Source organism: Heterodontus francisci, chromosome 20 (assembly GCF_036365525.1).
Source record: "Heterodontus francisci isolate sHetFra1 chromosome 20, sHetFra1.hap1, whole genome shotgun sequence".
In the NCBI taxonomy this organism is placed as follows: Eukaryota; Metazoa; Chordata; class Chondrichthyes; order Heterodontiformes; family Heterodontidae; genus Heterodontus; species Heterodontus francisci.
The window spans coordinates 60672615-60684781 of record NC_090390.1 but is presented as its reverse complement, the minus strand read 5'-3'; the positions used below and the strand labels follow the sequence as shown (position 1 = coordinate 60684781).

Below are 12167 nucleotides of genomic sequence, written 5' to 3'. Positions count from 1 at the left end.
AGTACTGGTGCCAGTGTCCCACAAAATAGAAACCCTCTGTCCCATGCCAATCATTTAGCTATGTGGTCATCTCTCTAAACTGCTCACCTCTAGACCAATTTGCACGTGTCTCAGGTAATAATCCAGAGATTACAACCGTTGTGATCCTGCTCTCTAATTTAGCTCCTAATTCCTGGTACTCACCAAACAGGACCAATGGCCCACTCTTCCCTATGTTGTTGGTTTGAACATGGATCACAACGACTGATTGCAGCCCCCCTCTCCAATATCGTTTGAAGCCAGTTTGAGTTGTCCTTACCCTGACACCAGGCAGGCAATATGCCATGTGGCTTTCCTAATCCGGTTTACAAAGGATGCTAACTGCCCCTCTAATTAATGAATCCCCTACAGTACACTCCCCCCATCACCCCCTCCTCCCCCCGCCCTTTGAACTGCTCCAAGGTGCCATGGTCCACATTCTGGCTGTCCTTCCAACAATCTTTATTCTTATCCTCAGAGGTAGTAAGTACATTACACCTTTTGACCATCAGTTTATGATTTGATTGAGATTTGATTTAGAGAGACAGCACTGAAACAGGGCCTTCGGCCCACCGAGTCTGTGCCGACCATTAACCACCCATTTATACTAATCCTATACTAATCCCATATTCCTACCACATCCTCACTTGTCCCTATACTCCCCTACCACCTACCTATACTAGGGGCAATTTTTTTAAATAATGGCCAATTTACCAGTTTATGCGGATCCTCATTCTCTATCTTACCTGAATTCCCCTTATCGTGTTCGTGATTAGCTGCACTAACCCTGTTCTGAACCCGCACCTCGAAATGCGACCAAAGGCTCGAGCAAACTGTCCAGGTACTGCTCCTCCTCCCTTACGTGTAAGAGGGTCACCTACTCGTACTCCAGCTCAATGACTGTGCCAGCGAGATTCAAGACAAAGACACTGATGTGTTCGCTCAGAATAGTCGCAGTCCATCCACACAACTCCTCTGCCATATCGTGATCTAGTTTATATCTATTACTTACTGTCTCAAGTTTACACAAATCACAAGTAATAGAGACGAAAAGCAGCACTTCTTTTCCCCCTCTGCACCAAATTCCCAACTTCTGCACTGTTAGGCACAGAATACATCGTAAACAATCTCATTTCAAGGTTAAGATGTTAACATGGATTGGACTGTTTCAGTTTATGTTCTTTTAACTATGCACATTTAAGTGATGTTTTATTTTGGACCAAATGATATAAACCCACAAATAAATGAATTGGAAAATGCTCCAAACTGATTAGGTGAGGGACTGCATGGATTCAGAATATGACTTCTATGCATTACCACTGAAACAACTAACACCAAAAATGGGGATGAACATGCAATGATGTGTTCATCAGACTAATATAGAATTATAAATTTAATATGGCAAAAAGGTACTGATTAAGGGTCCCAACCTAATATTTCTGCATATTTTTCAAAACATTACTTTTGGACTTGCTGGATTACACATCCATTGGTCTTTATTAATAAAGTCAGTGCAGTGCATTCATGACAAAAATATAAATGAGATGTAAATAGGCACTTCATTGCTTTTTAGTTTATATCAAGGTACAGGTCAATTTATCCATGGTCAACCATTATTCGGCATTTGATCAAATTCAGTCAGCTCATGTTGAGTAACTAAGAGATTTCTCTTCCTACAATTTACCAGGAGGTAGCACCAGTTTTATGATGGACTAAATGTATCCAAACAGGTATTTTTGTAGTCATTAGAATATGTTAACACATTTGGTTGGCAACATTGTAAGTCATTTAAGAAGTGAGAAACCAACCTTGCTTCTGGACCAATGAGGTGACAATTTGTCTATAAGCTAACAAAGTACACGAACATGAATACAAAGTATTGGAAGATAGAATCAAATTTAATGCATGTTAGTATGGTAGAAAGTGCAATGATGGTGATGCTTGGAGCACCAAAGGAATTGAGAATGTGTAAGCTGCCATGCTGCTGACCTGAACTGTGCTGCTCTAGTAAGCAGCCAAATTAGCAAAAGGCACTTATACATAGGGAGTGGAGGGAGAAGTTGTCTCTTGGCTGCTGCAAGATGCCTTCTACCAGCCAGCTCAGAATAACACAGCAAGCTCATCTTCTTGTCTGTTGATGGAACATGACTCCTCCCCCCCCCCAACCACAGAAAAACTAGTGTTTGTGTGGCCTGGAAGGAAGATTAGTATTTCTTACCTTCAAGAAATTATTGCATAGGACTGGGTTTCCCCAGCACCCCTTCTCCCCCCAGTGACCATATAAACATTCCCATTACAAAATGTCCCTATCTATTTTAAATTATGCAACTGAATCTGAAACTTAAGCTTTAGAAACCAACTCTGTAAATTTTAATTATTTCCACAACAAAATCAGTTCAAAAGTTCTAATCCTTCCAGAAGAGTTCACTTAAAACTGTGCATTTACACAGTGGTACTGGTATTTCTAAATATTTCTATTTATAACTGAAAATAGTGAACTGATATTGTTTTATGAGTTTTTAAGGAACCAATCTTCTACTTGACATTCGTCAAAAGATGAAAAACTATATTGTTAACAGAGCACCTCATCTTGCACAAAACAAAAATAAATGCAGAAATTGGCCCAATCTGTAATAATGATATACTTTGGGCTACTAATAAGTGCAACAGAACTATTAGCTCCTCCAGGTGTGAAAACAAGCCTTCACAGAACAGAGTAAACACTGACATTGTACATTATATTATTTGAGTGTGTGTGTAATCATAGTGTTCTTACCTCTGTGATCATTTTACAACTTTTGCACGGACCAATCTGACTAAAAAGTTGAAGTATAAGAGCTTCTGTCACATCTCTAGAGAGGTTACCTACGTAGCTGAAAAACAATTACACATTTGAATGTTACTTACTATTGTTAGCAATTTTCACATTAGATTATCTTTGTACCTTGAAAAACAATTTAGCTGATAATCGATCAGGCAGGTTGTGACCATTCCTAATTAAAGGCAAGACCATGTGGTGCTCTTCATTTGGTTTACTTTTTCTCTAACATCATCGCTGGGAGGATTCAGATCATGTGAAACAGCGTCATCTCCTTGTTCACAGGCAACAGTCCAGTAAAATGTTGTTGAATAGTTCTTCTTGCAAAGATTAAATAAATTTTCCTGGAATTGCTAATTTGGGAGGGGGGAGGGGGCAGGCTGGAATGGCCCCTGGAAAAAAATCTAATACTAGCAAGCTATGCTGAAATTTCCAAAAGGTAGTATTAGAAGATACAAGTATCAAACATTTGTGTGTGCATACAAAAACTGTTTTGTTTATTCGGGAAACTGTTAACTGGCATTTCAATTGTTTAAATCTATCAAGTAGTAATTTATGACAAAAAAATGCCAACACTTTAAAAAAAAACCAAAGACACCAGTTTGAATCATGACCAAAACTGGATATATCCTCCAAAGTTTTATACAAGTACTGGAATCAGTAATACAAGTTATTTCTAGCACAAAAATCTAATTCCTATCATCACAATTATTAGAGGCAGCATCTTCAGTCATAGCTCAGAACCAACTTGGCAATCTTGCCCGATCTGTAACAGTAAATGCTATGGATAACTAGACCACACAAGTCTGCAAGGCTAACAAGCAATTCTGGAACAAAACGATCTTTATACAGATGGGACAAGGATGAATATTTACACTCCCTGGCCACTTACTGACCAGGTAGGTTAAAGGGATGAGCAGTTTTCGACACAAAACCCAAAAATAGATCAATGTGAACACTAACAAAATTAAAAATTTAACTTAAGAGTTAATACCTTTCCAACCATAACTTGAGCCTACCCAGCGCTCCCCTCTCCTCCTCCTTTAAAAAAAAACACTTTTTTGGACGAAGTTTTATGTCTCCTCTCCAGAGAGGGATGATATCCGGCATCGGGTACGAGGGCGAGCAGCGGCCGCGACGGTCGATTTATTCGGTGGCTCGGAGAGATTGCTCGTTACAGAAGGAAAATGGATTCACTCCCTCCGTCAGTCGAGTGCGACAGTCGGGGACAGGGGTCTCCCTAGCACATTCCCCTCCTCCTCCCTCTACCCCGATCCCGGGCCCACGCCAGGCCTTCGCCAGCCGCCAACAAAAAAAAACCCACACATAAGGGAGGGAGGGGGAAAGGCCACGTTTTAATTTCAAAAAACACGAAATGAGGCATATGTTAGGCGAAGTTAACGGTGTATGTTTCTGAGTGTGTGTTATTTTACTCACAGGGTGCGAGGATATGAATCGTCGTCCATGTCGGAAGCCGCTCCGCCGCCGCCCGAGCAGAGCTGCAAATGGCGGAGCCGGTGAGTCAGCCTAGTCTTCGCGCACGCGCAGCTGCCTCTCCTACCCCCTCCCCCACTCACTCTGCAACTTTACTGATACTTCACAAAGAACTCAAACTTTTTCATTCACCAAAAAAAAACCTTGCAATATCTCAATTCGATCCCCCCGCCCCGTCAAGAATCACTCCCTTCCCCCCCTCCCATGTCAATTGTTCCATCTAAGTCTCCGTTTAACCTGTTTGGTAATCATTAATTTTTTTTTTAATTCCTTCCAAGTGTTGCGCAGGAACCCAGCTCTGCAAGCACTCTGGGAGGTGTAGTTCTACTGATTGATTTAATTGAATTTTATTTCAGCAGAAACACAATTCCCAAGCACATTCCTTGAGACGAAACAAAATGCAAAATACGACAGATGCTTGGAAGCCTGAAATAAGAAAATAAAATGGTAGGAGCACTCAGGCAACACCTGTGGAGTTAACCTGTCAGGTTGGTAACCTTTCATCAGTTCTGAGGCAAGTTAATAGGCCTAAACTCTCAACTCTGTTTCTCCCTCGACAGGTGCTGCCTCATCTGCTCAGTATTTCCAGCATTTTCTCATTTTTAATTAAAGCCTGTGATTAGGTGCAGAGCAGCAGATGATTAAATGATAGAATTGATAATGCAAAGCAAAAAGAATTACGTAAATCAGAGAAACAAAAGATGTGTGAATGGTTTCAGTAGAATAGCAAAGAGAATGGCAAATCAAGCAAGCTCTCAAAGGAGAATCCTGAGGACCAGCTCACACCTTCCCTGTTCACAGTAGCTCTTCTGCATCCATCCTACACTACCAGCACCTGCTGTCTGACACAAAATTGGAGTGCTGGTTTAGATCTACTGAAGTTGTTAAAGTCAATGTTGAGGCCAGAAGGCTGTTAATTGCCTATAAGATGAGGCACTGTTCCCCTAGCCTGCATTGAGTTTCTTTAGATCAGTGTAGGAGGTCAAGGACAGAAGGGCCAGAGTGGGAGTAAGACAAAGAACTAAGTGGCAAACGAGCAGAAGTTCAAGGTCACTCTTGTGACGGAACAGAGGTGTTTAGCAAAGTAACCAATCGGTGTTTGGTTCCCTGCATTGTGAGTAGCAAATACAACACCCTGGATTGGAAGAAGTACAAGTAAATCACTGTCTCACTTGGAAGGAGTGTTTAGGGCCCTGTACAGTGGCAAGGGGAGATGGTGAAAGCACAAGTATTGCATCTTCTGCACTTGTACAGTAAGGCACCAATTGTGACAGTGATGGAGTATGATCCATCAAATGCAGAGGCTTTATGGGATGGAAGTTGACAAGGGGTCACAGCCATTGTTCTGGAAGAGGGCCAGAAGGGGTGAGGGCAAAAGTGTAGGAAATTGGACAGACACAGTTAATGAAAAGGAGAACATTTTGGAAGCACTGATGTTGTAGGTGACAACATAGAGTCATAGAGTTATACAGCACAGAAACAGGCCCTTTGGCCCACCGTGCCCATGCTGGCCATCAACGCTATCTGTTCTAATCCCATTTTCAGGCACTTGGCCCGTAGCCTTGTATACTATGGCATTTCAAGTGCTCATTCTAAATACTTCTTAAATGTTGTGAGGGTTCCTGCCAATACCACCCCTTAAGGCAGTGTGTTCCAGATTCCAACCACCCTCTGGGTGAAATTTTTTTTCCTTAAATCCCCTCTAAATCTCTTGCCCCTTACCTTAAATCTATGCCCCCTGGTTATTGACCCCTCCGCTAAGGGAAAAATGTTTCTTCCTATCTAACCTATCAATGCCCCTCATAATTTTGTATACCTCTATCATGTCCCCCCTCAGCCTTCTCTGCTCTAAGGAAAACAACCCTAGCCTATCCAGTCTCTCTTCATAGCTGAAATGCTCCAGCCCAGGCTGGAGAATGGTGAATCTCCTCTGCACCCTCTCCAGGGCAATCACATCCTTCCTATAGTTTGGTGCCCAAAACTGTACCCCCACAGTACTCCAGCTGTGGCCTAACTAGCATTTTATATAGCTCCATCATAACCTCCCTGCTCTTACATTCTATGCCTCGTCTAATAAAGACAAGTATCCCATATGCCTTCCTAACCACCTTATCTACCTGTCCTGCTGTCTTCAGTGATCTATGGACAAGTACAGCTAGGTCCCTCTGTCCTAGGGTCCTACCATCCATTGCATATTCCGTTGCCTTGTTAGTCCTCCCAAAATGCATCACCTCACATTTCTCAGGATTAAATTCCATTTGCCACAGCTCCGCCCATCTTACCAGCCCATCTATATCGCCCTGTAATCTAAGGTTATCCTCCTCACTATTTACAACACCACCAATTTTCGTGTCATCTGTGAACTTACTGATCATTCCGCCTATATTTACGTCTAAACCATTAACGTACACTACAAACAGCAAGGGTCCCGATACCGATCCCTGCAGTACACCACTGGTCACAGGCTTCCAATCTCAAAAACAACCCTCGGCCATCACCCTCTGCCTCCTGCCACTAAGCCAATTTTGGATCCAATTTGCCAAATTGCCCTGGATCCCATGGGCTCTTACCTTCTTAACCTATCTCCCATGCTCAAAAGCCTTACTGAAGTCCATGTAGACTACATCTACTGCTTTACCCTCATCTACACACCTAGTCACCTCCTCAAAAAATTCAATCAAATTTGTTAGATATGATCTCCCCTTGACAAAGCCATGCTGACTATCCATGATTAATCCCTGCCTCTCCAAGTGGAGATTAATACTGTCCCTCAGAATTTTTTCCAATAGTTTCCCTACCACTGATGTTAGTCTCACTGGCCTGTAATTACCTGGTTTATCCCTGCTACCCTTCTTGAATAATGGTACCACATTCACTGTCCTCCAGTCCTCTGGCACTTCTCCTGTGGCCAAAGAGGATTTGAAAATTTGTGTCAGAGCCCCTGCTATCTCCTCCCTTGCTTCACATAGCAGCCTGGCATACATTTCATGTGGGCCTGGGGATTTATCCACTTTTGAGCCTGCTAAAACTGCTAATACCTCCTCCCCGTCAATGCTAATTTGTTCAAGTATATCACAATCCCCCTCCCTGATCTCTACACCTACATCGTCCTTCTCCATAGTGAACACAGATGAAAAGTAATCATTTAAAACCTCACCTATATCCTCCGGCTCCACACACAGATTTCCACTTTGGTCCCTAATGGGCCCTACTCTTTCCCTGGTTATCCTATTGCCCTTAATATACTTATAAAACGCATTGGGATTTTCCTTTATATTGCCCGCCAGTGTTTTTTCATGTCTTCACTCTCTTCACTCTCCTAATTACTTTCTTTAAGTAGTCCCCCCACCCCCCCCCCCCCCCCCCCCCCCCCACCACCACACACACACACTTTCTATACTCCTCTAGGGCCTCTGTTGATTTCAGCCCTCTGAATCTGCTGTAAGCTTCCTTTTTTTACTTTATCTAATCCTCTATATCCCCTGAAATCCAGGGTTCCCTGGACTTATTGGTCCTACCCTTCACCTTTAAGGGAACATGTTGGCTCTGAACTCTCACTATTTCTTTTTTGAATGTCTCCTACTGGTCTGATGTAGACTTTCCTACAAGTAGCTGCTCCCAGTCCACTTTGCCCAGATCCTGTTTTATCATATTGAAATCAGCCTTCCCCCATTTCAGTACCTTTATTTCTGGTCCAATTTTGCCTTTTTCCATAACTACCTTAAATCTTAGAGTTATGGTCACTATCCCCGAAATGCTCCCCCACTGACACTTCTACCACTTATCTGGCTTCATTCCCTAAGATTAGGTCCAGTACTGCCCCTTCTCTTGTAGGATTTTCTACGTGATGGCTCAAAAAGCTCTCCTGGATGCACTTTAAGAATTTCGCCCCCTTTAAGCCTTTTGTACTAAGACTATCCCAGTTAATATTGTTAGCAAATTCTGGGAAATAGTTAATGAGAACAGAAAGTGCTGGAAATACTCAGCAAGTCAGGCAGCATCTGTGGAGAGAGAAGTGGAGTTAACATTTCAGGTCTGTGACCTTTCCTCAGAACTCATTTTATTTTAGTGTGGTAAATGGTTGTTTTTCAGACTATAGGATGGTTTACCCCAAGGGTCAGTGCTGGACCACTGCTTTTTTGATATATAAAAATGAATTAGATGTTGGAATACAGAGTAAAATTTCAAAATTTGGCAATGATACCAAACTTGGAGGTGTGGAAAACAGTGAGTATGCTGCTAACTGACTGCAACAGGACATAGATAGGCTAGCAGAATGGGCAGACAATGCCAAATGGAATGGAATACAGTGATGTATGAGGTGATGTATTTTGGCAGAAAGGATAGGGTGAGGCAGCATAGATTTAATGGCACAGTTCTAAAGAATGTACGGGGACTGAGGGATCTGGGGGAGAGGTTCATGTGCACAGATCTTTGAAGGTGGCAGGTCATATTGAGAGAACAATTAGAAAAGTATATGGGATCTTGGGCTTCATAAATAGAGGTATTGAGTACAAAAGCAGGGAAGTTATGTTGAACCTTTATAAAGCTCTAGTTAGGCTCCAACTAGAGTATTTCATCCATGTCTGATCCTCACACTTTGGGAAGAATGTGAGTGTCCTTGAGCGGGTGCAGGGGAGATTTACCAGAATAAGTCCAAGGATGAGGGATTTTAGCTACAAGGTTAGGCTGGAGAAACTGGAATTATTCTTGGAGCAAAGATGGTTGAGGGGAGATTTGATAGACGTATCCAAGATTATGACAGGTATAGGTAAGGTAGATAAAGAAAAGCTGTTCCCATTAGCTGATCGTACAAGGTCTAGGGGACACAGATTTAAGGTTTCAGGCAAGAGATACAGGGGGAATGTGAGGAAGAACTTTTTTATGCAGAGATTGATAATGACCTGGAACTCACTGCCTATGAGGATGGTGGAAGAAAATTGAATGGGCACTTGAAGGAAATAAACTTGCAGGGCTATGGGCATAGAGTAGGGGACTGGGACTGACTGGATTGCTCTAAGAGAGCCAGGATGGACTGGATGTACCAAATGGCCTCCTTCTGATCTGTTATGACATCATCTGAACAAATGTGGCAGAGATGGAGAAACTAGAAGATGAATGGAGTCCTTACAGAAAGCAATGTGGGAAGTGGTATAGTCAAGGTAGCTGTGGGAGTCAGTGGTCTTATAGTAGGTATCAGTGGGCAGCCTATATCCAGAGAGGGAAAAATGAAGATGAGGAAAGGGAAGAATGAGAGGTGGACCACATGAAGGTAAGGGAGGGGTGGAAGTTACCCCTACCCGCCAGAGATTGATTAATCCTCCCTCTCCCCACCACCCCCCCCAATATTCTTCAAGCCAACATGAGGTGGGTCCTGTCGGACAGTGATTGAACAGGAAGTGTTTTCTGTGTAGTGATACATCTCTGAATTTTGGCAAAAAATCATCATAGGTTAAAATGACTCATTGCAGTCGTGAGAACATTAAAGGGCTCCCTCATCACTGGCTATTGGGTCACAGTAGCAGGGATGTTCTACGTTTCTACAGGGTTTCTAGCAGAAATGTCCAGGGGATTCATCTTTCATTCTGGGAGACACCCGGAGAGTTACTGTTATATTGATTTAACCTAAAAGAGACATGGGTTACTATCCTAGGAGCATGATCGAGTAAATATAGTTTAAGATTCACGTTGTTTCAATGCTATGGTTCCTAAGGTGGTGGGACTACAGATTTTCATGCTGACAGTGCTTGAAATAATACCTCCCACAGGATGTGGTAATTAGATTTGGGCCATGGTTGATGGGGCCCCAAAAGAAATGCTTCCAAAGCAAGAAGCAAACCCATCTTCACCTTGCTCCTGGTACCAAGGAACCTCTTCATTTGCAGCCAGGTACAAGGAGCAAGGGTTACTGTATGAACTTGGCTGCTAAACACCCTTAGTACAGCTTGTACCTTTGCATTTACTGGAGGATGACCTCCAGCCAAAAAATAGGACCACACTAATGTTTCCCACATTCTGCAGTTGTACTTCCAAATTCAATAGCAAAGAGAGCACTGTTGACCAAATGTTCCACTGTGAATAATGAACCCATTTTTCTATCACTACTACAATTTCCTCTTTAATGACAAACTGCTGTATGCCCGATTTTTTACTCCCAGCCAAGTGCGTTACACACCAAGATCTCTGGGCAAGCTTTCCAAGTACCAGGTCACATACTCAATTTAGAGAGCCAACTGTGCAACAGCCCCGACAAACAAATTTCTCTGCAGCACCTGTGGAAGAGCCTGTCACTCCAGAATTGGCCTTTATAGCCACTCCAGGCGCTGCTTCACAAACCACTGACCACCTCCAGGCGCATATCTATTGTCTCTCGAGATAAGGAGGCCCAAAGAAGGACTCAATTTAGGACAGGACTCCCATCACAAGAATCAGTGTTACCCAGGGGCCATCTCAAACCCATATTTGCTATTCTCACAAAATCAGAATGAAGAATGCATCAAGTTCTTTCTTGTTCAGGCCAACTGGCCTCCCTTTCTCTCCTGACTTGCTTCTGCTCGTGTTTCCTGTGCCACAAAAATGAAGACACTTCAAAAATACTTCATTGACTGTAAAGAGCTTTGAGACATCCGGTGGTTGTGAAAAGAGCTATACAGATGTAAGACTTTCTTTTTCAATGTTAAAAGCCAGGTTTCCTGGGATGGTAACATTGGAAGACAGGAAAATTAACAAAGCAGGCCTGTGCCACAGTTTGTAGCCACAGGCAGCATCAGCAAACACGCAGAGAATGAGCTTTGAGTAACAAAACTGAATAGACCGGGCAGGTTAAAATGACGTGTTGAGGCATCAGGCCACAATGCTGACTTCAAACAGTGAAAAGCAATCCATAATGATTTTGCAATAGGCTCTGGATGCTCATGATTCTCAGGGGAATGCTGTCTGTGTGGGAGAGACACATCACGGAATTGTTTTTACCCTGTTTCTTGCTCAGCTGATCCTTGCTATCACTTGTGACTTGCTTCACTCTTTGTGTGCTCTTTTCTCATTCCCTGCTCATTAGCAACTGTGGCTTTTTTGGATTTTTTTTCTCTCGTGCCGCAGTTTTTCTTTCTGGCTTTGCACCTTCTTGCTTCCCCCAATTTCTTCACTTCAGCTCCATATTTTTTTTCCTCAATCTACTTCCTCCCATCCTGGTTTGGTTGCTACATGCCCTAATCTCATGTGTTGATTTGATTGGAGCCTTCATGGCCCAACACATGTAGTTGGAGCAGAATACAACATCAGTCACATTCAGAATTCTGGATAAAGTAGACAGTATTAGAAATTTTAACAGAGGGTGCTTACAGTTATCAGGACTTTATTCAATTTTATCTAGGATTCGTCAAATGTTTACATTCTGTACTATGACATTATAAAGTACCCAGCAGATTAAAGATACACAGAATTTGTAGGGTGGAATTTAAGATTTCCTAATGTGGTGAATACCTGACCTGCTCTGCTGATTTCCTATTGTTTCTACTGGCATTTATATAGTGCCTTTCGTGGCCTCACTATGTCTCTAAGCACTTTACAGCCAATGACGTACTTTCGAAGTGTAGTCAGTGTTGTAATGTGGGAAACGTGGCAGCCAATTTACAAGCAGAAGATCCCACAAACAGCAATGTGATAATGGTCAGATAATCTGTTTTAGCAATGTTCGCAGATGGACCCCCCCCCCCCACTCCCCCCCAGCACGACCCAGCTCTTCTTCAAATAGTGCAGAAACAGCATGTGATAGAGCTAAGCGATCCCACAACCGATAGATCAGGTCATAGCTCTGCAGTCCTGCCATATCCAGTCG

At 42.7% G+C, this 12167-nt stretch overlaps 1 protein-coding gene across 1 annotated transcript in view; it reads right to left on the bottom strand.

Annotated features, from left to right (window-relative positions):
- The window catches only part of tial1 (TIA1 cytotoxic granule-associated RNA binding protein-like 1), a 35134-nt gene extending 30750 nt beyond the window's left edge, over positions 1-4384 (bottom strand). Inside the window, exons 1-2 of the mRNA XM_068052897.1 lie at positions 4274-4384; positions 2795-2891 (exon numbers count right to left, since the gene is read on the bottom strand). Coding sequence (XP_067908998.1) covers positions 2795-2891; positions 4274-4302 — 126 coding nt within the window. The 5' untranslated portion in view covers positions 4303-4384. The remainder of the gene's footprint in view (positions 1-2794; positions 2892-4273) is intronic.
- Between the last annotated feature and the right edge of the window lie 7783 nt (positions 4385-12167).